The 26,437-nt window shown below is 58.0% G+C and overlaps 1 protein-coding gene across 5 annotated transcripts in view; it reads left to right on the forward strand.

Annotated features, from left to right (window-relative positions):
• The window catches only part of NUP210 (nucleoporin 210), a 91,126-nt gene that overhangs the window by 422 nt on the left and 64,267 nt on the right, over positions 1-26,437 (forward strand). For 4 of the 5 annotated variants that reach the window (XR_006057124.2, XM_027957836.3, XM_042236459.2 and 1 more), the window contains exons 2-5: positions 13,819-13,955; positions 15,924-16,055; positions 20,398-20,494; positions 25,216-25,366. Coding sequence is in view for 4 of the 5 variants with exons in the window: in XM_027957836.3 (XP_027813637.1) it covers positions 13,819-13,955; positions 15,924-16,055; positions 20,398-20,494; positions 25,216-25,366 (517 nt within the window). In the remaining variant the exon portion in view is untranslated. Of the gene's footprint in view, positions 1-1,237; positions 13,260-13,818; positions 13,956-15,923; positions 16,056-20,397; positions 20,495-25,215; positions 25,367-26,437 lie in introns of those variants that run through there. The other variant, XM_042236458.2, reaches the window with a different exon arrangement.

Genomic DNA, 26,437 nt, shown 5'->3' on the forward strand with positions numbered 1-26,437 from the left:
GGGAGAGGGCCGCGGCCCCCGGGCAGGTCCGGCGGGGCCTGCGGCGCGCGGCCTTCGGGCCGGGCCGGGAGGCGGGGAGCCGCGCTCCCCCGCGGGCCCGCGCAGCAGGTGCGCCGACGCGCGCTCTCGGGCCCCGGGCTGGCGGCCGATCGGCCACGGCCCCGGCTGCTGGCCGCTCGTGACCCGGCGGCGTGCGCGCGGCTCGCCGCCACTGCGCATGGCGCCGCCCGGGCCTCGGCGCGTCGCGCGGGAGGGGGCCTGCCGGGCGCGGGGCTGCGGCCGGGAGCCCAGCGGTAGGCGTCTGGCGGGCGCGGCTGAGGGCCTCCGAAGACCTATCGGTCCGGGGCTTCCGGAGGGACCCTCTGCTGGGGGAGAGGGTCACAGAGGAGAGCTGCCGGGCCGGGATGCGCGTCCACGTGGTCGCACTCCGTTCTCCTTCAGGCTCCGGGAGGGGTGGTCGGCGCCCTGCAGAGCCCTGGGATGGGGACGCAGGCAGCTCGCTGGAGTCTGTCTGGTGACTGGTTCCTGGCGCCGGCCTGGTGTGGGAACCCGGCTTGTGGGGAAGCCGGGAAGGTGTGCGCGGGAGTTGAGTCAGCAGTGCAGCGTCTCGGGAGGGAATGTAAGCCTTTGATGAGAGGTCTTTCGGACAAACCCTTGGTTTTTAACACATGATACACCTACACTGGAGAAAGAAATGGCAACACAGTCCAGTATTCTTGCCTGGAGAATGTTATGGACAGAGGAGCCTGGTGGGCTACAGTCCCTGAGGTCGCAAAGACTCAGACAGGACCGAGCGACTAACACAGCTACATTACAGATGGAAGATGCAAAAGAATGGTTGGTGATTCACCCCAGGTTGCCCACAGAGCAGGGCTGGCCTGGATGCCTAGCTTGCTGGGGGCTCAGGAATTCTGCACCTTGTGGGGGGTGTGATCTGGGAAGCCCAGGAGCTAATGAGACTAGGGGTCTGCCTCACCCCAAGGTGGCTGGGCGATGCGGTCCAGCTGCTCCATCCCTCGGATGGAGAACAAGGCGGCCTGCGGAGGCCTCCACTCGCAGGAGATTCATTCCCAGCAGGGCGCTGAGTGCTGGGTGTGGCGGAGGCCCTACCACACCTCCCTGCCACCTTGCTGCAGATGAAAGGGAGGGGTGCCGCCCACACGCTACACCCTGCTCCTTTATTTGGTTGCTTGTTTCCAGGCTAGCCTATAACAGGTGTGATTGCATTACAGAGTCCAGAGTGTGTTAAGTCTGCGGGGCCAGTAGTCCATGGATATCGAGAGAGCATGCTGCTGGGGCTCCGACTGTTTTTTCCCGAGTCACTTCAGGCGTCTCTGACTCTTTGCAATCCCATGGACTGTAGCGCGCCAGGCGCCTCTGTCCATGGCATTCTCCAGGCAGCAAGGCTCAAGTGGGTTGCCAAACCCTCCTCCAGGGGATCTTCCCAACCCAGGGCTTGAACCGGCGTCTCCTGCATTGCAGGCAGATTCTTCACCCACTGAGCCCCCTGCATGCGTTGCTAGTGCCGATTCGATTTCTGAAGGTCGCCTCCTGAAATGACAGTGCAGTTAGCCAGACACACTTTCGGGTTAGTGCCTTCTGCACCTGGTGAGTCGTATTTCCGGCTTGGTATCAGAGGCTGAGCTTCGCTCTGACTTTTCTGCATCCTTGTCCAGGGCCCTGACTGGTGTTGGGGGATCAGCTGTCAGCCCAGACTTGGCCCGAGACTGTGCTCCTTCTATGGTTGAGGTTGTCTCTTCTCTTAACATGGGAACAAGGAAAAGGAAGCCGACTATTACAAACAGCTGGCTTCAGACGAGCCCCCTTGGGTGTCCTTGTGTGCTGCTTCCTGAGATTCTAGAGCTGTGTTTTTTGTTTTTGAAGTAACAACTGGTTTTTTTTTTCTTCCCCCCTACCTGCTGTTTTTGGAAAAACTGATGGATTTTAATTTACCTATCTAGCTTCTTAGGAGGAAGGGGGAAAAACAACAACGAAAAATGCCTAATCTGTGATGCACCAGGGGAGTGCTAAGTACCTTATAACTTGTTTTGAATCTGATCCATAGTCTTTTTATTTTGCAAATGTGTGACTGCTTGAGTGTCTCAGAGGTATTTGGTGCTGTGATTTCTCCCTTAACGTCACAGGAAAAGCTGCTGTTCTTTAAGCGCTGGAAATGTTTGTTTTCAGTCCCCTTTTCCTAGCCCAGTCAGGTGTTGTTTTAGTTTTTGAAGAGTCTCTCCTGGAACTTTAAGAGTGGGTGTGCAGGCAAGCTTTCTATCCGCCTTCTTCTTCACCCGAGGAGGTCACTGTGAAGTCTGTGAGTGGAGAACAGAGAGCGTGAAAACGCCCCTGGACCCTGGGGGAGTGTTTGCCCAACCTTTGCATTTTCAGCCCAGCTCCCAGTTTTCTGGATCATTGCACACCTGAGCCAGAGGCTTTCAGTTTGCTTTCTCTGTTTCTTGATTTTATAGCATCAAACACTCAGGCAATTTTAAGGTGAGGAGAGCTATAGAGATTCTCAAGTCAAGACTGTGCACACATCAGTGCGAGCCTCGGGAGGCCGGTGCTCTGGGGGCTGAGTGGTGGTCTCCATCGGGCAGGAGCCCACGGAAGGGGGCAGGGGACAGGGGACGGTGCCTTCTGACCCACCCTCTTTGGGGATGTGCAGCCTCTGGCTAATTGGCCAGACCTGACTGAACCCCTCCCGTCACACCAGTATTGCTGGTTTTGTGACAAGTTCCTGGTTCTTTTTTGATATTTCGTGTCATTGCTTGGGTGCACGCTCAGTCGGAGAGTCGTATCCAGCTGTTTAGGACTCCATGGACTGTAGGGTGCCAGGCTCCTCTGCCCATGGCATTTCCCAGGCAAGAGTACTGGAGTGGATTGCTGGGCTGGTGACCGGGGCCTGGCTGTGCCCCCACCCCTACCCTGGCCCACGGGTCCTGGTTCCCCCATGGGTGCTCGGGTCCCCCCTCCCAGACCCACAGAAGGAGGTGACGGCAAGTGTGTTTACCTGCTTCCTGGGTGGTTTTCTTCCTGCTCCCCTTGCCTGTCCCTGACCCTCACCCCACTCTGCTCTCGCGGTGACTTCCGCCCTGTCAGCCCTGCGTCTGTGTGTGTGTGTGTTGGGGGGACGGTTAGCCAGTGGGTGGAGGGTGTCTTCCTCTGCCCACACCCACCTCTTCATTGCACAGCCATTACTTCTCCTTTTTCCACTCCTGACCTCCCCTGTCCTTGGGTTCCCATGTCCGGTTAGACACCCTGAAGATAAATTTCATTTCTGGCGCCAGCGTGTTTCTATTTTTTCTTTAAGAAACAAAATTGGTGAAATACACATATCATTAAAGTAAGCGTCTCTAAGCGTCCAGCTCAGTGACGCCAGCTATGTTCACGTTGTTGTCCAGCCATCTCCGCCATCATCTCCAGAACTCTTTCATCTTCCCAAACTGAGACTCAGGCAGGGTCCGCTATCGCTCCTCCCGGCCTCCAGCCCCGACACCCACCTTCTAGTCTCCTTAACGCACTGTGGTATCAGCCGGTTTCCTTCTTCACCCCCATCCCTGGAAGTAGCAACATTGTTTTCACTCATGTTTGTCTTTATGGTTGCTTCAGATGGAAGGCAGATGATACACGAGTGATAGACAGTTTCCTCTTTAAATGCTTTTGCAGGACTTCCCTCCTGGTCCAGTGGTTAAGACTTCCACTTTCACTGCAGGGGTATAGGTTAGATCCCTGGTTGGGGGAGCCAAGATCCCACATGCCTCAGGGCATGGCCTAAAGGGCATGGCCTAAAGGGCGTGGTACTTTAAAACTTTTTAAAGTACCTTTTCAATAAAGAAGAATCAATTTTTTTTAAATTAAAGTAGGAAAATGATAAAAGGGTAACTTGGATATAACTGGAGGCAGAAAGAGAGGGGCTGGGAACTGGGGAAGGCACCAGTGTCCAGGCAGCCGCCATGGTGGGTGGGTGGCCAGACACCCAGGCCCAAAGGCAGGGACTTGAGTCCTGCAGGTGGGGGCGGCCGAGGCAGCCACAGAGCAGAAGCAGCGTTTCTGCTAATTCCTTTGCATGTTTTGCGTGCTACTCTCCACTCAATCCTGAAAACAAAACACCTCAAGAGTGACCACCCACTGCGCAAATAGGGAACCGAGCAGAGCCAAGTTCAAAGCCAGGTGACAGGGGCTGGCCGGCGGTCCAGTGGTTAAGACTGCTTCCCAGTGCAGAGGGTGTGGGGTTGATCCCTGGTCGGGGAGCTAGGATCCCACATGCCTCCTGGCCAAAAATGCTCAAAACATAAAACAGAAGTACTGTTGCAACAAATTCAACAAAACCTGGGGGGGCGGGGAAGGCCCACTTAAAAAACAAAAGGCGAGTCACAGGCTTGTGCCTTCTCAGTCCTGGGATGCCCAGGAAATGTGCCTTCTCATCAATGGCCGTTTTACTCAGGTTCCTTCAGTAGGGCTTTCGGAAAGTGGACGGTACGCTGAGAAGCAGGATTAAGGATGTAAGCAGGGTCGGGGTAATTGAGGGCATGGAGTCAGTTTTCACTGAGGTCTGTCGGCCTGGACGCTCCTGTGGGCAACTGCAGATAGAGGGAGTCTGCTGGCTTTGTTCTGAACGATCTGGGTGCATTTATCACAAGAGGGGAGGGTGGTGTCCGGGTGAGCGGTCTAGAGACCAACCTCACTGAGGTGTTTCTAGGAATGTATCCTTGGGCAAGTTGCATCCCATCCATGCTGTTGTCTCCGTGGGTATCATATGGAAGTTTCAGTTGGCTTGTTGGGAGGCAAATAAAATATTTGTGCTGTGTTTCGTTCTGTGCCTGACACATAATAAGCACATAATAAATGACACTTTTTTTCTTTTTTAAAAAATATAGTACCAGCAGTTTGAATGAAATGAGACAACATGTCTTGAAGAGTTCAGTCGGGGTTTCACTTGGCTCGACTGTCCTGAGTTGCCTGCATGTGACAGGAAACTCAAACCACAATAGTTTAAATAAAGTTTAAATAAACTTTGAAGTTACGTAAAGTTTAAATAAACTCTGTTTTGGCAGCGTTTGCTTCAGGCTGCACACAGGGTGCAGTGAGGTCAGCAGAGCCTGGTCTGAGGTCCTAGGCCTGGACCTCTGCCTGGGGCTCCCTGGACAGCAGTTCCAGCCCTGCAAACCCCGTCACTGCTGTGGGGGCACACCCTGGGTCTGGACCCCTCCAGCCCAGGGTTCACACTGCTTCCTGACCGGGCCTCCCAGTGTCCCAGGAGCATGGGTGCCTGGAACCTCATGGTCTGAGGGTGGAGAAGAGCCACAGAAAAGCTGGGTGCTGTTACTGAGGCGGGGGGCAGAGGCTGGGCAGCCAAAACCCAACACGGGTCCCCTGCACACAGGTCCCCACGTGTGCACATTTACCCGGCTCCGTGTGTGTGTGTGTGTGTGTGTGTGTGTGTGTGTGTTGGGGGTGGGGAGGGTGTGTGTACCCTGGGTTTGCTCAGCTTGGGCCCTTGACGGGAGCTGCTGTGATCTGGCAGGGGGAGGGGGTGGTCTTGCTGGAATGTGGGTGAGAAATTCTAGAGGAAAGGAGGCAACATGGCCGCAGGCCATCGGCACTGCGCCACAGGCTCCCCCAGCTGTGGGGTGCCCCCGCCCCCTCTCCTGTGCAGGACCTGGGGGAGGGCTCTCAGAACACCTTGGTGCCTTCCAGTCCGCTTAGGACATTTGGTAAAATTAAGTTTACAGCCACAGACCTTCTCATAAAGAAAACTACAAGCCTGCGTTGCCTCACTTGTAAATTCTGTGAAACATTTAAGGAGGAAATAGTACAAATCCTCTACAAACTCTTTCAGGAAAAAGAGAAAGAACAGTCATTTCCCAGTTTATTTTTATGAGGCCAATATTACATTGATTGCAAACCAGGCACAAATATTATAAGAAAAAGAAATTCACAGACCCAGAGTTCAAGATTCCTTCACAAAATAGCAAATCAAGTCCAGAAAAATATAAAAAGGGTAATGGATTATGACCAACTGGGCTGGTTCCCAGGAATGCAAGGTTGGTTTAATACTAACCAATCAGTGTAATTGCTTGACCAACAATAAACAATTCCATGAACCAAATGAAGAAGAAAAGCCATATAATGGTCTCAATACGTGCAGAGCATTCAGGAGTCACTTATAACAGAAAATGAGGCACGTTTGGAGTAGAAGAGACTCCATAACAAACCGAAATGAAGGTGCCAGTTTCTCAGTCGTGTCCAGACCTTTGCGACCCCTGTAGCCCACCAGGCTCCTCTCTCCATGGAACTGTCCAGGCAGGAATACTGGAGTGAGTTGCCATTTCCTTCTCCAGGGGATCTTCCTGACCTAGGGATTGAACTCTGGTCTCCCACAATGCAGGCAGATTCTTTACCATCTGAGCCTCCAAGGATGCCTGTCAACCTCTTAAAGGGCATCTGTACAAACTGGCACCAGGGTCTTACCTGCGTGCAGCAGGGGCAAGAAATGAGCACGCCGTGGACTGTGGACGAGGGAGTCTGGCGGGGAGGAGGGTCACGCCTGCCGTGGTCTCGGGGCCTTCGCGCTCTCCTGTGCTTTTGTTGGAATGCCCTTCTTGCAGTTATCCAGGGACCCCGTGGGGGCCCCTCCTGCTCACACATCCCGCCTGAGTGAGGCTCCCTTCAGCATCCAGGTGGAAACCGCAGCCCTTCCCTCCCCTGGCTTCTGTTTGTCCACAGCCCTGGTCTCACTCATTTGTCTGTTCTTATTCTCCTCCTACCAAAAAGTGAGCTCCGGGAAGTGGGGTGCTGATGTTTAGTTGGTGCTTTGCTGTGTTCCCAGCACCTCGGAAGTGCCTGGAACATCGCACAAAACCCAATAAAAATGGATTCATGCATGAATGAATGAGTCCACTAGGGACCCCAAGGAGAACCGGCTGTGGGGTCAGCATAAGCTCAGGGAAGGCGGGGGGAGGGGAGCTGGGGGGAGGGAGCACAGCCGGGAAACCCACCTCTGACTCTTTGCTCTGACTCGGGGCTCTGAGGATGTCTGTCTGTGGTTGGGGGTGGGGCCCTTCACTCAGGGAAGCGGATGGGCAGGTCAGGCATCAGTGATGACAATCTAGAAGGACCCCTGTTCTCTTCCTCCCTTTAAAAATCAAAAGTTCTTGTGGTTGGAATCTCACCAAACACCTCAGGGCCACAAGCGCTCATTTGGGCACCTGCTCCTGGTTCCTGAGTTTGAGAGCTTACTGTGTGCGAGGCCCTGTGATAAGGTGTCTATCATCCTATCCAGGCCACCCCAACCCTTTGCAACAGGTATCATTTTTCTTCCCATTGTACAGATGCAGAAACAGAGGCCCAGAGACGTTGACTTGTTTGTTCAAGGTCACAGAACTGGTGTGTGGCAGCGCCCTGCTGTCCTAGGCCTTCACCTTCTCGGCAGACAACAGGGCCATCTTGCCAGCACCGCCTGTGCCAGGGGCCTGGGGAGGGCCAGCTCCTCCTGCGGGCCTTGGGGCGAGTGAGCAGGGAGGGTGGGCAGGCCTGCTGACCTCTGGCGAAGATGCACGGAAGGACAGATGGACAGGCTGAAGCAGCTCTCATCCCTTCTGAGCAGCTGCATCAGTGCATTTACACTGGGGGCAGGGCCCTCCCTGGTGGTCCAGTGGCTGAGTGTCTGCCCTCCAATGCAGGCGACGTGGGCATGATTACCTGGTTAGAGAAATAAGACGCTACGTGCCACGGGTCAGCTGAGCCTGTGGGCCGCAGCTGGAGAAAAGCCTGCACACCGCAACAAAGGACGGTGCAGCCAGCATAAAGTAAACAGAAAACTTAAAACAAGTAAAACAGCAAACAGAAAAACTGGGGGCAGAGGAAGGCTCTTGTGCAGAAAAGCCGTTGAGCCTGAACGTGCTTCTTTGGCAAACGCGAGGCTGTATCCAAATGACCTGGCTGTTAGGGCTGGTTCCCACGTGGGCGTCCCAGCCTTCCACCCCACGCAGACCCTGTCTTCTCTACCGAGTGCCCAGCCGTCTCTGAGCCCACAAAGGTCAGGCTGGGGAAGCCGTTGCGGCCCGCGTGGTGTCTTTCCCTCTTTCCCTGCCTTCCTCGCCTGGGTCCTCCCCAAGCAGCGTGGGCACGGTCTGGTTGTTAGCTCTCTGGCCAGCCTTGTGGAGGCCGCTCGGTCCTTGTCTGAGATACCCTGGAGCCGGCGGCTGATGGACAGACCCCGCCCCTCACAGCTGCCCCAGGAATGCACTCTGATATTTCCTCCCCAAACTGCAGCCACTCAGCCGCTGTTGCACGCTGCCTCTTCAAGGTCCTGCCTGTGCTAGACCTGTTTCCTTCAAAATGACTACCTTTGGGAACACTGGAGATGCTCCTCCATATTAACATTTAGGAGCTCATACGTTTGATGCGTTTGTATCTCCTGAAACAGTAAAGATGAATGTGGGCTAATTAAAAGACGTAGAGACTCAATCTAAAAGAAGCTCATCTGCGCCTCGCTGCTCTGTGGCGCCGTGTGTTTCTGGGGAAAGCACTCGTGTGTTGCGAGGACGGTCTGATCTGGGCTCACACAGCTATGACCACTGGCCCTGCCACTCATGGCTGTGTGGCTTTGGGGAAACTACTCAACCTCTCTGAGTCTCAGTTTGGCTTTATCCACACACGTCTGCTGGAGGGTTAAGTGATCTGATGGATTGAAGGATTTAGCTCTGGGCTTAACACAGGGTAGACAATGCCTTTCATTATCTTCTATGCCCTCCCTATATTGCTCCGGTTCTCCAGAGACCCACGATTAATAGGAGATATATATGTGGCTTCCCAGATGGCGCTGGTGCTAAAGAACCCGCCCGCCAAAGCAGGACACGTAGAGACGCGGGCTCGATCCCGGGGTCGGGAGGATCCCCTGGAGGAGGGCATGGCAACCCACTCCAGTGTTCCTGCCTGGAGAATCCCGTGGACGGAGGAGCCTGGCGGCTATAGTCCACAGGGTCACAAAGAGTTGGACATGACTGAAGTGACTTAGCGTAGACGAGTGGGGGCTTTTTGTTCTAGTCAGGCCTCAACTGAGTGGGTGAGAGCCACCCACACTGGGGAGGGTAATTTCCTTTACTGGTTTACTGGTTTAAGTGCTAATCTCATCCCCAAACGCCCTCAGACACACCCAGAATAATGTCTGACCCTGTAGCTGGGCACCTCATGTCCCAGCCAGACTGACACGTGAAATGAGCCGCCGCACGGCCCCAGCACACTTCTGTGTTTTAAAAGAACCGTGTCTGGATATCTCTGCGTTTGCCGCACTCAAGGGGCTCCTGCCTGTCATCCCCCCTTATCTCCACTCCCTCTGCCCGGCTCGGGCTGCAAGGTGATTAACCGTCGTGTCTGTGAAGGATGGCCCGTCCTCCCTGCGTGGAGGAGGTGATTCTTCTCTTGCCAGGTCCCGGGGGCAGCAGCTTTCCGGAACTGCACAGGATCAGCACTTCCCTTCGCAGCCCAGGAGGGAGCCAGCCTCCTCTGCGGGCAGCTCTCAGGGTGATCAGAGCTCTGAGACGCAGACACAGCACTTCTGAGGGACTGAGACGTGATTCGAACGGCAGGGAACATCCGCGTTTGGGTCTGGAGCCCTGTGTCCTGACCCTGGCCCTCAGAGAGGCCCTAAACCAGCCCGCCTTCACTCCGGGGGCTGTAGAGGCTCAGACGGTAAAGAACCCGCCTGCAGTGCGGGAGACCGGGGTTGGACCCCTGGGTGGGGAAGACCCCCTGGAGAGGGCGCTGGCACCCCACTCCAGGATTCTTGCCTGGAGAATCCCATGGACAGAGGAGCCTGGCGGGCTACAGTCCGTGGGGTCACAAAGGGTCACAGCTGACACTGTCACGTCAACACTTCACTCCTCCGAGCGCACAGCAACTCTCCAAGTTCCATCTAACGCTGGCGGGGAGTGCTGTTGTTTAGAAGTTAGAGTGACGCAGAAGAGGGTGGAATAACACAGTGAACACCCGTATCCCCAGGGTCAGAAGCAGGCGCTGTTAGCAGGCTGTGTGTGTGGCTTTCTCCCCTTAGGAGACGTTGTGGGTGGAGCGGCAGCCCCCTTTGCTGCCGCTCCTAGTCTTCAGCCCCTGCCCCCAATCCCCACTCTGAATTTGGGCTCCAGGGGTCCCTTCCCTTTCGAATCCCTTGACAAGCACCTTAGAAAGTGCTTTTTCCACTGACTCACGCCAGTGACAGGGACACCCGACACCAGGCCCCTGCTGGGCTCTCTGCTCTTAAAGGCACAGCCAGAGCACACGGGCCTGCAAGCATCCTCCAAGGTAACCGAGAATGACCCTCTGGTGGGGACAGAGACACCCCTCCAGCCTGTCTTACGCCCTCTAGGTGGTTGGGATGAGCCCGCCAGCTTCAGATGTGGGGCCCTAGAGCCGGGTGAGAGGGGGCAGTGGTGGGGGGTGCGCTTTCCAGCACCCCAGCTCCCTGTGAGGGTGGACCGTGGCTCCCTTGCCCTTAGCTCCCCTGAGCGGGAGCCCCTGTCTGCTGGCTGGACCCTGCTGCAGTCCTGAGTGGGCGGTGGGCGGCTGCACTGGCTGGTCTGTGTTATCTCCAGGCTGCACTTACTGCCCTCGTACCCACCCTAAGTGTGAAGAGGAGGGGCTTCTTTAAGAGCTGCTGGGAGCCCAGGCTGGGATTAGACACCATCCCCAGGGCTCTCCATCCCCTGAAGGCCTGCCCCGGGACCACTCACTGTGTCCAAAATGCAGGGCCCCCCGGGTCATAAGGATGATCGGGATGTTTGCGGTGAAATAATACGCGTCATTAAAATTAAGATCAACCAGTGAGCAGACTGTCACCCCTGCAGTGGAAGTGCAGTCTTAACCGCGGGGCCACCAGGGAAGCCCCTACCTACTGCTTTTTAAGAAGGCAGCGAGGACATTTAGATGTGCTTTGCGGTGTATTTCTCTCGGACAGGGCGGCTTAGGGCTGTCCCTGTACCTAGCAGAGCCCTGCAGCCCTGGAGGCCCTGGATGAGGGGTGGGGTGCCCCCGGCCAGGCTCCGGGGCTGCAGGCATCTCAGGGGCCACTCATGGGGGGCCTGGGTTTGGGAGGACTCCAGGCCTCTTGGACTTAAATGAGGGCAGTCTGCTCTTATCCGCGTTGACTTCTTTACTGGGAGAGTGAGATTAATTCACTGCCCTGAGGGAGTGCGAAAAGAGCTTGTCATCCCTGTTCTTGAGGAGCCTGAGATTCAGGGTTGGGGAGGGACTTAGAGCCTGGATTCCTGGCTCCCAGGGGCCACGGAACAGGGCTCCCCACATTGTTTCTCAAAGTTAGAAGCAGAAGACAATGGGCTGTCTTATTTTTTTACAACAGACTCTTAAAAAGAGCAGTCTTAGGTTGATTAAAAAATATGAGCCCAAATTACAGCAATTTCCTGTATATACCCCCTCCCCCCACAGCATCTGCCACCGTCAACATCCCCACCAGATGGGGCATTTGTTTCAGTCGGTGAGTCTGCACGTGTGTGTGTGTGTGTGCGCGTGCGCGCGTGCGTGCTCGTGGTCCGTTGTGACTGACGCTTTGCGACCCCATGAACTGCAGCCCACCAGGCCTCACTGCCCATGGGATTTCCCAGGCAAGGTACTGGAGTGGGTAGCCAGGCCCTTCTCCAGGGGATCGTCCCGACCCGGGGACCAAGCCCAGGTCTCCTGCACGGCAGGCAGATTCTTTACCCCTAGCGCCGCTTGGGAAGCTGTACCTGCGTGGACACCTCATCACAATCAACGTCTGTGTGCCGTTACACAGCCGGCACTGATTCATTGTGGCCAGCCAAATGTGTCGCGACTGTATCATTGGAGTATCACACAGAGTAGTCTCACTGTCCTAAAACTTCTCTGTGCTCAGCCTATTCATCCCTCACTCCCCTTGTCACTGAAAAGTTTTTTTTAAAGTTTGGAGCAATTTTAGATTTACAGGAAAGTTGCAAAGATAACACAGAGTTCCTCTGTGCCTTCGCCCAGCTTCCCCTGCAGTTACCATCCTTCCAGACCAGGATTGCTGAGAACGGGAAACGGTAGCCCTGGAACTTGAGCTGACTAAACTCTAGCTGGCTCGGGCTGCGTCAGGGCCTCCACTGAGCTTCCTTCTTTGCCCCTGGGTCCCCTGGATCCAAGCTGCGCCCTCCGTCACATTTGTCTCCCGGTCTCTCAGGTCTGAGCTCTCTGTGTTTTCTGTTCTTGTTTCCATGTCAGGTTTTTTTTTTTCCTTCAAAGTGAGGTAGGTATAGTTGATTTACAATGTTGTGTTAATTCCCACAGCAGCTTTGTGAGCCTCTGTGCACGTGTGGGGAGGTCTGATGCCCTTTGAAATCACCTTGGAACAACGAAGCTGCCGCAGTTCTGTGGTGTGGGGCGAGGCTGTGCCCCGGACCATCTCGCTCCTCCCTATCTGGGCTCAATCTTTGTTGTCTCCACTGGTCTCTGAAATGTACCGTTCTCGGGGGACGTCTCTTGCTGCAGGGACCACAGGTGCATTTCCCTGGGGGCTTGGACGTTCGTCTCCCTCGGCCTCGGGTGAGGTTCATCCTCAGAGTAGAGGCGTTGCTATACCCTGCTGGGTGCTGTGTGTTCGCCTGTCTGAGCGTCCGTGCTGAGCTTGGAGAGGCTTGCGTCGACTTGGAGACGTCAGTTGGGTATATTTCACACCATTGCCTTTTAACAGCAGACTATACAAGTTTCCTTCTAAGTAAACCAGGACACTGAGGCTCCAGGCAGTGAAAGCCCAGGGCGGGGGTGGCAGCCATGACTCGGGAGTGCCCACTCCCTGCTGGGCACCACAGTGCTGCACGCAGCCCTGGGGACCACAGGTGCCCTTCCCTGGGGCCTCCCCGCCTGGAGCACATGGAGGGCAGCCCTGACTGCGCTCTGAAAAGTGGGGATCAGATTAGAACGTTCACCTGCTCAAGATGGCCCAGGGGCTGGTCATTGTCCTCAGAATAAATCTTAGCTCCTTCCTGTGGCCTCCAATGCCTGCTTGCCCTCCGTACCCCGTGTCCCTGAGCTCAGCACCCCATCTTCCTGACCTCAGCGCCTTGACCTCAGCATCGATCTCCTGACCTCCCGAGTGGCTGTGCTCACCCGGTTCTGCAGAGTCCACTCTGCTCCTCCCCACTCGCTGCATCTCGCTCCCCTGGGAACTGCTGCTACACCAGGTCTCAGATGAGAAGCCTCACGCTAACCCTGGGTGCCTGCTCATCACACTGTCCCTTCAGCCGGTTAGTCCAAGGCCCGAGTCTCCGAGGGAAGTCACGGATTCTGCGGACCCGTCCATCTGAATGTTTACCTGCCCTTCTGCCCACCTTCACGTAACCTTGGCCCTGAGTGTGCTGGGCCGTAGTGCCTGTTGTCTTGGTTCCTGTGGGCGGGCTCTGGGTTTGCAGAGCTTGTTGGGTAGGGAGGTGACCGTCTGGGAAGCTGCCATATGCGCGACCCAGCCTAGAGATCAGCGGGTACCTGGCCTGTCCTCCTCCCTGGGGGCTGTAGGCACTTTCCCCACTGAGAGTTATTTCCAGTTCCAGGGAATTACCCTGTCAGGACTGTTGAACGTAGGGGTGTTTCCAAGTGTCCCGGCTCCTGTGGGATGAACTCGGGGCGGGCGGAGCCTGTTCCCAGCAGAGGGGCTTGGCCGCCCAGCTCACCCAAGTCTGAAGCTGGCAGAGCCCGGCCCCTCTCTCCTATGAGTCTGGGGCAGACGGAGGCCGCAGCTCTGGCTTCGGATCGCAGCCCTGCCCCTCCAGCAGCTCCAGGGAGCACACTCTTATCTTCCCGCTGCAGGTCGTCAACCCGGCCGGAGGTGGCCAGCATCGAGCCTCTGGGCCTGGACGAGCAGCAGTGCTCCCGGAGGGCGGTGGTGCAGGCCCGCCTGTCCCAGCCCGCCCGCCTGACCAGCATCATCTTCGCAGAGGACATCAGTAAGGGCTTCCAGGCCTGGCCCTGGCGCGGAACGGGGAGGTGGGGAGGTGGGGACACCCTACTGAGACCTTGGGCCGCTGGGGCTGTGGAGCCGTGGTTGGGCACACTTCGTCTTCTCTTGCTGGGTTGCAGGACGCCTGCAGAGTGGGTGGGGGGTCACCAAGCAGGGAGCACCCAGCCTGGTCCCCCCTGCGAGCGCCATGCTCCGCTTTCCCTCCCGTGGAGGGGGGCTTCCATTTCCAAGTTGTTATTTGTTACCAAAATGACTCTTAGTGATTGGAAATGGAGAGGTTTGTGCAGCGTTCACTTCGGCATCTTTAATTGACCATATTATGGTCATAAGGGGCTCCCCAGGCGGCGCTGCTGCTGCTGCTGCTAAGTCGCTTCAGTCGTGTCCAACTCTGTGCGACCCCATGGATGGCAGCCCACCAGGCTCCCGCGTCCCTGGGTAGTGGTAAAGAACCTGCCCTCCACTGCCGGAGATGTAACAGTTTGATCCCTGGGTCGGGAAGCTCCCCTGGAGAAGGAAATGGCAACCCACTCCAGGATTCTTGCCTGGAAAATCCCATGGACAGAGGAGCCTGGCGGGCTACAGTCCACGGGGGCACAAAGAGTGCTCAGAAAACAATGAATTCTCCGCTGTGCTTTCCCCCCACCGAAGATGGCATGAAAGGCTCCCATTTTAGTGTAGGAGTATTTTTAATAGCTGAGTAACGAGCCTTCCCCGCACTGGATATTCAGACTGTTTTCTGATGTTTGTTTCAGTGTTATGTAAGAAACTCATGTTACACAAGATAACAATTTTGGGTTCTTTCAGGTTATTTCCTGCCAAGGATAGAGTCCCAGCTTTACTGGGTCACAGTCTATGTAAATATTTTTGAGACTTTTGATAATGAGGCTGAATGACTTTCTCAGAAAGCTAAGCGTGTTCAAGTAGTTTTATATGATGCCTGGAGAAGAGTCGGAATGATTCTTTATCCCAAGTTATTTCTTTACCCTAGATTCTCCAGGTAATGCCGTTTACGCATCTTATTGATGGAGCAGATAAAAATGTCAGTGTGGAAGTGCAGATGCTCTTTCATAGTCGAGTGAGAAGGGCACGGCGACCCACTCCAGCGTTCTGGCCTGGAGTGTCCCGTGGACAGAGGAGCCTGGCGGGCCACCGTGCATGGGGCCGCAGAGTCGGACACGGCTGAAGCGACTTGGCACGTCGTTGATGGTGTTATGCAGCAGCGGTGTACACACGCTCAGATGCACAAGCTCTGGGTGTGGCTCCTGATCTCTGCGCGGGGACAGGTGCTCAGAGCAGCGTCGTCCTTTTGGGTGCTAACTCGTCAAACCAGGGCCCTTGTCGGGGAGCTCAGATGTCACAGCCTGAGCAGAACTAGGGAGTCTAGGGACTGGTTGCCACAGCGTTAAGAAGCCGTGTGTTTGCTCACTTGCTCTGGGCCTCGCTGGGCCTCGCTGGGCCTTTTCTCCAGCTGTGGCGAGCAGGGCTGCCCTCGAGTTGCTCTGCGCCCGGCTTCCCCAGGCGGTGGCTTCTCCGTCGTGGAGCTCGGGCTCCAGGGCGCGCGAGCTCAGTCCTTGCGGCTCCTGAGCTTAGTTGCCCCACGGCACGTGGGATTTTCCCGGACCAGGGATCGAGCTTATGTCTCCTGCGTTGGCAGGCGGGTTTTTGACCGCTTAGCCACCAGGGAAGCCCCTTGCCACAGCTTTAAACGCTGGTGCCCAGGATGGAAGAGTACAAGACGGACAATTAATGTGCCTGCAAAGCCCTCACTTCCTGGATGTCTGGGCTGACTCCCAGGCCGAGTGAGGCTCCTAAGGGTGACTTGGCTCTTCCAGCCCTGTGTTTTTGGGGTCATTGGTCACCCCCAGTCTTTGCCAAAGCGTGAGACCGCCCACCCTATGAGGCGCTGGAGGGGGTGTGAGTCCCCCACTGCCTGACCGTGCGCTCCCACCTGCAGCCACCGGCCAGGTCCTGCGTTGCGACGCCATCGTGGACCTCATCCACGGCATTCAGATCGTCTCCACCACCCGAGAGCTCTACCTGGAGGACGCCCCGCTGGAGCTGAAGATCCAGGCCCTGGACTCAGAAGGTGAGGCCACCGGGCTGTCCGCCCTCCCCTAGCCTGTGGCCCGCTCTCTCCCTGGTGGGGGGGGGGGCTTCTCTGGCCAGGAGGGTGTTGTGCCACAGGTCGGGACCGCCTCTGAATGGACACCGGGCCCCTGGGGGCAGCAAGGCCACGGCCACGGCCACGACTCCACAGGGCCTAGAGGTCAGCCCTGTGCCTGGAGGGACCCGGTTGGTACAGCGTGTCTTTGGGAAGCGACAGCATCGTCTGGGCAGCGGTGGGAGCTGAGAGCGGCTCACAGGGTCGGTGCTGTGACCAGCAGAGGCCTTGAGGGCTGGGCTTGGCTTCCTGGTCCAGACTGCAGACTGCGTGCATGTGTGCGCGTGCTCTTGTGTGTGTGTGTGTGCGTGTGTGTACATGCGTGTGTGCACGCGTGTGCATGTGTGTACGTGTGTGCGTGTGTGCATGCGTGTGTGTGCCCACACATGTATGTGTGTTGTGGGCAGTGCGTCTCTGCTGCCAGCCCCATGCCCCGACCTCCCGTTTGTAATAGCGCAGTCACTTGTTCTGGGCTGGGACTCTCCTCACAGTATCTGTGTTGCTGGGTGGCTGACTGCCCCGGCCGTAGTCCAACCTCTCAGTCAGGGAACAAAGGGAGTATTTGTAGGTGGAGGTTTTGTCGAAGAAAGTAGGTCAGGCCCAAAGACATCTTTTCAACAAAGGAGCTTCTAAAACTTGCAGTCCAAGTCAAGTCTCTCCTTGCCTTTGAAACCTCCCCTGACCGCTCTAGCCCCTGCTTCTAGAAGCACTTTCCCAGATCAGGGTTTCTCAGGCTCGTGGGGTTGACATTTGGGGCAGATAATCCTTTGTGGTGGGGGCTGCCCAGGACACTCACGGCAGGCTGGTCAGCAGCGTCCCTGGTCTCTGCCCTGGATGCCAGGGGCGCCCCTGAGCTGTGTCAACCAAGGCTGTCTCCCAGCCATCGCCCAGTGTCCTTTGGGGTCAGAGTCCTGTTTTGGAGTGTCTCCATGCCATCTTTCCTCTCTGCGTCATTCATCTGGTGAGCTGCCCGGCGTCTCTGAACTGCCCTCTGACCGGCGAGACCGACATAGAGACACTCACCTCGCTGGTGAGCAGATGTGCAGGCCCCGCCCTGCCCGGCGTGCAGTGGGCGCTCAGCCCGCTAGCTGTCACTGGGTGGGTTCTGCCTCTGGAGTTCTGCCAGGTACTGGGGTGCTGCATCTCAGGCTGGGGTCCACATGTAGGTCAGGCCCCACGTGTACCCCAGCAGGCACTGTCTGTAATCACTCTGGGGGCAAAGGGTGAAGGGTCCACAGGTTGGGAAGCAACCCCAGGGGGCTCAGAGGCGAGGCGTGGAGATCACAGGTCAGGAGAGTTTCTTAGAAGCTGTGATGCTTGAGCCTCGAGAGGTGTGGGGTCCGCCAGGCAGGGACCCTGTTTCATCCTTGAGACTGAGATTGGAGAGGCCGCACTGCTGTCTCCTGATGCTGAGTTTTTCCTGGGCTCTGGGGTCTGCGCCACGGTCTGGGGTCTATTTTTTTGACCTGAGGTGGTCTGCAGGGTGTCTGTCCCGGGTTCGTTGTTTTCTGATCTCTCCCAGCCTGCATGTGGCTGGTGCCCGGGCAGCGCTGGGTGGCTCTGGTCCCCCAGACGCCCCACCCCCGTCCTGACACCCAGGCTCTGCTCAGAGCACCTCCCATCTGCTTTCAGAGGCTGAGCCCCCCGGGCCACAGCCCGCACCCCCGCCTCCCCGTGATATCCTGTCCTCGGGGCTCCCGGCGTGGGGTGAGTCCCTCCCCTCTGAGACCCCCAGCACTTCCCAGCCCGGCCTTGGGGTGCGGGCGCCTTTCGCTCTGCCTCTGGACAGGGTCGGGGTCCCACCATTCCCCGTTTGGCGGTGGGCTTTGGTCCAGCAAATGTTCGTTAGTGTTTGCTTATGTTTTCCAGCTGCCCTCCTGAGACCAGGGCGGGGGGCGGGGGTGCCAGCTCCAGAGACTGGGTCCTGGCATCTCTTCGTTACTGTGAACACTCGGCACCCAGTAGGGCTAACAGACACGTTTGAAACAGACAAGCGCCCAAGCCTGCAAACTCCTGCTGACTGTGTGGGTCCTGCAGCCTGTGTTGCGGGGAGGTGCCCTTGCTCGCTGTCCGCTCTGAGAAGTCGCGCTGAGACTGCTTGCTGTCTCCTGTGGCTTCATTCCGTCTCCCAGACGTCAGGGCCAGCTTCACGCAGGGCCTTGTGCGCCACAGGGCCCTGGGCTTGATTTAACGCTCCACTGCTGCCGTCTTGAAATTTTGATGCGTTTCTTTTCGCACTTGTGTGTGGTGAGCGGGGTCCGCTGGGACTTGGAGCCTCGGGGACTTGAGATGCTGCTTCACTGCCCCCTCCCTGCCCCCGGGGTTCCCTGCCTCCTGTGCCCCGTCCCCTGGTGTCCTGGGTCTTGCCTGTCCCTCGTAGTTCTTGTCCCATGACAACAACTGCCTTCCATCCCCCTGGGCTGGGAGTGAGCACGCCAGGGTGTGTCGGGTGGAGCACGGGCAAGGCCTTTCCGGTCCCAGGACCGTCCGGTCCAGCTGCTGCGTTTTGGCCAGAGTGAGCCTCTCCCCTGGCCTCATCCGGCTTCCGAGCACATCTGGGCACAGCTTTAGAGGTTTAGCATGGAGGTCGGGGGGCCGGGAAGGGGAGATGCTGACTCCATTTCCCGGGGCCTGCTCAGCCGGGACGCAGCGTGTTGGTTCAGCAGCTGGCAGGGGGGGACCCCACTAGCTGGCATGTCTGTGTGTAACCCGAGTTGCAGGGCAGGCACTCTGGGTGCCTCTGAGGGTCTGTGCTCACATTGGGGTATCTGTGCCCTTCCAGGGAACCCCTTCATCCAGCTCTGTGTCTGGGGCTGCCTCTGCCTCCCTCCAACTGCCCCAAGTCTGACTTGCCTCCTGACACCTTCCTTCCCTTTGGGATGAGGGCCCTGAGCGAACCAGGGCCCTGCAAACCAGGCGCTGGTCCTGTGTGTGCACCTCCCCACGTGGGCAAAACTTTCAGAAGCCCACGGACGCTTTCTGCTCTAGGAATGGTCCCACAGTCATCCCTCCCTTCACGTCTGAACGTGCAGGTGGGAAGGGATTTTGATGCTGAAAACAGAGCTCCAAGCGTAGCTCCTGAAGTGGATGAAGACAGGGATTTCCTGTCTCCAAATCCCAGGTTAAGAGACCCCGGGAGGCCTGCCCCAGCCTCCATCTCCTTGTCCTCAGTAGGCCATGGTGACCTGGCTGGCACCCTGCAGGCCCCGCCTGGGGCCCTGTCTCCTCTCGGCCTTCTCCACAGCCCTAGACCTCAGAGGTGGGCTGGGGCAGACTCTCAGGCCCATCTGACTCTGAATGCCTTGGTCTTCGCACCATAGAAAGAGCTTTTCGAGGCCCCCGAGGCTCTGTTTGGGCGCTGGCCGGGTGGGGAATATCCGAAGATGATTGAGGTGGAGCGGGAGAGGCAGTAGCCTGTGCTGGGGCATGTGGCGAGCCGGCGGAGAGGCTGGGCCAGCCGTGGGCCACTAGAGGAAGAAGGGGCCAGGCCGCCGGATCTGCGGGCTTGTGAACTTGGGCACATACATGGCGCTTCTTCATTTGAAATGATGGGAACCAGTGGAAAGGGGCAAGACCAAAATCACCCGGGGAGAAGGCCACCGTAGCTCCGGGCAGGTCAGGCCTCTGAGCCCCAGGTTTCATCTCCCGCCCTGCTTCTGAGTAGCAGCGCTAGGCATTGCCCTTACCTTGAGAAGGTGTGTACAGAGGGCTTCAGCCCCTGCCTGGGTCCTGTTCCTCCAGAAATCATCGCCCACTCACGTGCTGGGCTCCGCCCGTTCTTCCGTCTGGGCCAAGGCATGCCTCCGGCAGTCAGGACTTCAGAGCGGAGGCCAGCTGTGCGAGGCCCACCTCCTCCACCGGGACCGGGGGTCTCGGCACCTCGGGGAGGAGAGAGGATGGGCACGTGAAACCAGACGGCCGGGGTTCCTCTCCCAGCATGGGGAGGGGCTGGGGGGTTGACTCACAGTCTCAGGAGCCGCTGTCTAGACTGAAAAGCGCTCACCCACTCGAGGGGTGAGGGGCACACAGGTGGGACACAGTGTGTCCATGGGAGACCCGGGGTCAGGGGGCGGAGACCCGGGGTCAGGGGGCGCAGCCCCGCTTGGTCACGTGACCCTGATCCCTTACGCCTCGGTTTCCCCTCCAGGAGGGAGGCTGGAGATGGTGCCCCCGCTCCATGGGGGGTGGTGCTGAGTCCACCGCCCCTCCCCTTGGCCCCGGGGATTAACTTGGGTGCACCCCCCCACCCCCTGCTCTGCTCCTGCAGGAAACACGTTCAGCACGCTGGCCGGGCTGGTCTTTGACTGGACGATCGTGAAAGACACGGAGGCTGACGGCTACTCAGACACCCACAACGCGCTCCGGTAAGAGGTGGGAGGGAGGTGGGAGGGGGGTGGGCTGGGGGCTTTCACCCTCATCGTCACTGTTAGCACCCCCGTCAGCGAGGAGCGCAGGATGGTTCCCAGGCTGCCGGCCGACGTGCCCCGGGACTGGTCCAAGTGTTCGGCTGGCGCAGCCGTGCGGGGCCTTGTCCCGGGGCCTTGTCCCGGGGTGTGTTCTGGGGGCCGTTGTCGAGGGCGCTGGGCTGTCCAGCTGCAGCAGAGAAAGCTCATCCTGTTACCTGGAGCTGTCACGGGGTGCCAGAGGGGTGGGGAGGGGCCCCACGGTGGGTGAGTGGGTAACAGTCCCGGCTAGGAGGTCCCTTCAGCTGTGACAGCTGGTCACAGCTGTCCAGGCACGGGAGGGTGCCTGTCCCAGCGCCGGGCGGGACAGGAGGCAGGGGGCCAGTTCTGCAGACAGATGGACGCCTTGTGGGAGGACTCGCTCCCCGTCTTGACTTGGGCGGTCCTCCTGACAGCCGTGTGGCTTATGTTCCCCTGTCCATTCGCCTCGGATTGGTAAGGGGTGGAGCTGGACTTCAGCTGTTCTGGTCTGTGGGAATCCTCACCGTGCCGCATGGTGGCCACTGGCCCCACCCTGGCCGTTCATGCTTACACCAGGGAAGACGGGGGTCGGTCTCCGATGCACGGACCCTATCAGTTGCTCGTTAGCTGTGTGGCCGGTGTTACCCGCACTGGGCAGGGCGGACAGGGCATTTCCATCGGCAGAAGGTTCTGCTGGCTGGCACTCGTGCGCTCCTGGAGTCTGGGCTAACATCCCCTGAGAGGAGGTGGCTCAGTGGTAAAGAACCTGCCTGCCAGTGCAGGAGACGCGTAAACGTGGGTTCGATCCCTGGGTCGGGAAGATCCCCTGGAGGAGGAAATGGCAACCCACTCCAGTATTCTTGCCTGAAGAGTCCCATGGAGAGAGAGGAGCCTGGTGTGCTGCAGTCCATGGGGTCACAAAGAGTTGGACGCGGCTGAGCGACTAAACAGCAACAAGAGCAAAATGCTGCATCGCGTCGAGCTGCATTGAATACAGTTCGCGGGGGAGGAAGACTTACTTTTTAAAGATTTGCAGCGATTTTCAGCCTACAGAAAAGTTGCAAGTACGGTACAGGAAGTGGATTCCCCAAACCATTTGAGAGCAAGCAGCCAGCCTGGCTGTGACCCCCGATTATTTTAGTGTGTGTTTACCATCTCTTAGGACACTTCCCTGCATATTGACGAGACAGTCATCACAGTTAGGGAATTAACACTGATGCCTGCAATCACTGGACCTCATTCAAGTTTTGCCAGTTCACCCCGTTTGTGGCAAACACGCAGCCCAGGGCCCCCTGCCTCAAGCTGTCCTGTCTCTCCTCGTCTCCGTCAGCCTGGGGACTTGGTCCAGTTTCCTGGGCCTTCTTTGACTCCCGGGATGTGGGACTTGTGATGATGGTAGTGTAGATATTTTGTAGAGCTTCCCCCATTCCAACCTGACGTTCCCTCTGATTAGACCCAGAGTCTGCATCTTTGCAGGGACATCACCAGAGGCGAGATTCCGCATTCTCACTGCATCTTATCATAAAGCAGCACTGACTTTGTCCTCTGTCATCCTCCGGGAGGGTGGTGTCTGCCAGGTGCCCCACTCTGAAGTCGCTTTCTTCCCCCTTGCAATTAATAACTTTTTTATGGGGAGTTATGAGTCTGACCTCTTATTTACACTTTAAAAAGTCCAGCTAAGGGCTCCAGGAAGCACTGGGGCTCAGCTCACGGCCATTTCCACAGCGGGCACTCTCACAGCCTGACACCGTGTAAGCCAGTTGCCCTCCTGGCTCAGAGCTCTCTGGGGGCTGGGCTGTCAACCTCCATCTCCTGAATGATGAGCTCTGGAACTCCTGCTGTCTTGTAAGCCCAGAGTGCAGGCTTTAGGTCAGAGAGACCTGGCGCCCAATCCTGACCTTGTCGTGTCCTGCCTGTGGCTGTCGTCAAGGACTGTAACCACCTGAGCACCAGCTTCCTCCTCCAGCGGATGGAGGCGTCACTGTGCCCGCCTTCAGGGGTGCTGGATGGGGAGCACCTTGACGGGATGAGAGCCCGTCGCCAGGCCTGGCACACACTAGGTGTTCAGGATTTGCGGGCTGCCTGCCCCCTCCCCCCACCAGCCCTGTTTCCTGCCCTGACAGCGGCCCGGAGCTTCCGAGCACCGGGCGTGAGCTGCGTGCTGACCCAAGTCCAGGAGTGCTGAGAGCGTTGGAACCAGAGTGCCCTGGGCTTTTATTCAGTTCAGCAGGAGATTACTTACAATAGCCAGGACAGAGAGGCGACCCGGATGTCCGTCACCAGAGGAGTGGGTCAGGACGCCGTGGTCCAGACGCACAAGGGAATGCTACTCAGCTGTGGAAAGGAACGCATGAGTCAGTTCTAACGAGGTGGATGAGTCTAGAGCCTGTTATACAGAGTGAAGTGAGTCAGGAAGAGAGAGACGAATCTCATCTATGAACACACACGTGTGGAGTCTAGAAGGGTGGTACTGATGATCCTACATGCAGGACAGGAGAGGAGACAAGCACAGACAACGGGCTGTGGACCCGGGGGGAGAGGAGGTGGGACAATGGGGGGGAGAGGAGGTGGGATGATGGTGGGGGGAGAGGAAGTGGGATGATGGGGGGGAAGGGGAGGGTGGGACGATGGAGGGGGTGGGGAGGGTGGGATGATGGTGGGTGGGAGAGGAGGGTGGGATGATGGTGGGGGGAGAGGAGGTGGGATGATGGGGGGAAGGGGAGATGGGATGATGGGGGCGAAGGGGAGGGTGGGACAACGGGGGGGTGGGGAGAGTGGGATGATGGTGGGGGGAGAGGAGGTGGGATGATGGGGGGGGAAGGGGAGGGTGGGACGACAGGGGGGTGGGGAAGAGGAGGGTGGGACGATGAGGGAGAATGGCTTTGAACATACACAGATGTATCTGGTGGCTCAGGCTGTGAAGAGTCCGCCTGCGATGCAGGAGACCTGGACTCCATCCCTGGGTCGGGAGGATTCCCTGGGGAAGGACCTGGCAGCCCCCTCCAGCATTCTTTGGCTTCCCAGGTGGCGCTAGAGGCAAAGAACCCGCCTGCCCGCCCGCGCAGGAGATGTAAGAGACACGGGCTCGCTCCCTGGGTGGGGAAGATCCCCTGGAGAAGGAGAGGAGAGGACACCCCCTCCAGTATTCTTGGCTGCAGAATCCCATGGACAGAGGCGCCTGGTGGGCTACAGTCCATAGAGTCGCAAAGAGTCGCAGAAACGACACTGCTGAAGTGGCTTAGCATGCACGTTACCGTGTGTGGAGTAGACAGCCAGTGGGAGGCATGGCTTAGCATGCACGTTACCGTGTGTGGAGTAGACAGCCAGTGGGAGGCATGGCTTAGCATGCACGTTACCGTGTGTGGAGTAGACAGCCAGTGGGAGGCATGGCTTAGCATGCACGTTACCGTGTGTGGAGTAGACAGCCAGTGGGAGGCATGGCTTAGCATGCACGTTACCGTGTGTGGAGTAGACAGCCAGTGGGAGGCATGGCTTAGCATGCACGTTACCGTATGTGGAGTAGACAGCCAGTGGGAGGCATGACGTCAGATGCAGGGAACCTAGACCCCATGCTCTGCGACAACCCAGAGAGGTGGGGTGGGGAGGGGGCGTATGTATACCTACGGCTGATTGGTGTGGATGTATGGCGAAAACCCTCACAATATTGTTAAGTAATTATCCTCTGAAAAATAGAAAATGATAAAAAAAAAAGAACCCAAACTCTTCTGTTTGCAAAGAAAGCAAATTTCAGCATGGAATACCTTGTGGAACGGCGAGGAAATGAGTCACCGCAGCACTCGGCCGGTCTTGGGGAGAATGAGCATGTCTGACTGCTCTCGTTCAGGCGGAATGGGAGGCTTATTTATAGATCTGTCTGTCAGGAAAGACTCAGGCTGGCCCCGCTCACCAGCCTGCGCTTTGGGGGTCCCACTCCATCCCGAATGCTCCCTCCCTTCCCACAGCCTAACGGTAGGGTTAGGGTAGGATGCAATGTGATCCCTTGTTCCTGACACTTGAGGGGTCATCGCTGAACCGTTTCCCAGATGCAGGAGCTGGCCGGGGAGAGGAGAGTGGGACTAGTGGGGAGCCCTGGCTGGGCCTCTGGTCCTGGGGCTCACCCTTCACGTCTGTGAGGCCAAAGTGTTTCATAAAGTTGACTGAGTGAAAGTCACTCAGTCGTGTCCAACTCTTTGCAACACCATGGACCGTAGGCTGCCAGGCTCCCCCGTCCCTGGGGTTCTCCAGGCAAGAATACTGGAGTGGGGTTGCCGTGCCCTCCTCAAGGGGACCCTCCCGACCCGGGGATCAAACCCAAGTCTCCAGCATTTCGGACAGATTCTCTACCATGTGAGCCACCAGGGGTCCCTCAGCTAAGTGGGCAGTCCTCAGATTTCAGTGCTGCCTTTGATCAGAGTCACAGCTGGATGTTTATAAAATGCAGGTTCCCAGGTGCAGACCAAGGGCCGGGCCGGGGACTGAGAGCCCGGGTGTTTCCGGGGATGCTGGAAGTTCTGAGGCGGGGCGTTCTGGGGACGGTTTTCTAGGCGACACCCACTGGGTCATTTCTGTGGCGCCTGGCAGCACGCGGAGGAGCCACCTAGAGGGAATGCGTGAGGTTCCTGGTTCCGCACGGCAGGGCTGAGCACACGCTTCTTTTCCAGCATCCTGACATTCCTGGAGTCCACCTACATCCCCCCCTCCTACATCTCAGAGATGGAGAAGGCGGCCAAGCAGGGCGACACCATCCTAGTGTCCGGGCTGAAGACGGGCAGCTCCAAGCTCAAGGCGCGCATCCAGGAGGCCGTGTACAAGGTGGGCGCGGGCGGCCCTGGGCTCCGGGGCGGCATCTGGATGCATGGGCCCCTGGCGTGTTTACTAGCGGAGAGGAGATGCCGTGCGGGGACCAGGGTCTGCTGTGAGCCGCGCTTGGGAACAGGTGGCTGGGGAGCCAGCACCAGCATCGCTGCACCCCCAAGGCGGTCCCTCCATTTCACCCTGAGCCCCGGTCTTGAGCCCCAACTGCTGGCTGCTTTCTAGAAAGATCAGCTTCCGGGGTGCGCTGACTCCTGCTGTGCCCTGGGGCTGGTAGCTGGTTAAGAGCTTTCTCGGCTGGTTCCGGTCCCATGGAACCCGAGAGCCCGTGTCTGGGCACCAGAGCCGGGTGTGGAGACATGTCGTCCGGCAGCAGCTGCCAAAGTCAGGGCCCCGGGGATGGGTGCTCCCCGCTTCTGTAAGTCAGGTGGGCTCGACTGAGGCTGGGGTGTGGCGGTGCCGCCCGGCCCACCCCCCGCAGAGCTCTCTGGGGGCCCCTCTGGGCAGACCGACCGGCCTCTTTCCCAGGACGGCTGGGCGTGCTGGTCTGCTGTCTGCGTGCCCTGGGCTGGGGTCCTGCCAGGAACGGTCTCTCCAATTGTGACAGGCCTGTGTGACCCGGGAGCTCAGCACCCCGACCTCAGCCCCCAGCATGCGGTGATCTGGCTTGTTTCCTGGGTGGTAGCTACAAAGCCAGGTGGAGATATGAGAACTGGGGCACCGGGGAGGGGGCGTCTGAGCTCCGGGGCGTGGCCGAGCAGGGGTCCGCTGGCGGGAACGAGTCCAGTGGGCGCTGAGTCTCTGTCACAGCACGCCTGAGCATCTCTCTCCCTTTCTTCTCTCCTTCCTTCCTTTCCGATATCTTGGTCCCACCACACGGCTTGCGGGATCTTAGTTCCCTAACCAGGGATTGAACCCATGCCCTCAACAGCCAAAGTGCTGAGTCTTAACCCACTGGACCACCAGGGAATTCCCTGAGCACTCTCCACGGGCTGTGCCTGCTCTGGGCCCCAGGCGGTAGGTTTCTGCATAGCCGGGCCCTTCAGGGACGCCTGCCAGTCCCCGCAGCCC

This window comes from Ovis aries, chromosome 19 (genome assembly GCF_016772045.2).
Source record: "Ovis aries strain OAR_USU_Benz2616 breed Rambouillet chromosome 19, ARS-UI_Ramb_v3.0, whole genome shotgun sequence".
Taxonomy (NCBI): domain Eukaryota; kingdom Metazoa; phylum Chordata; class Mammalia; order Artiodactyla; family Bovidae; genus Ovis; species Ovis aries.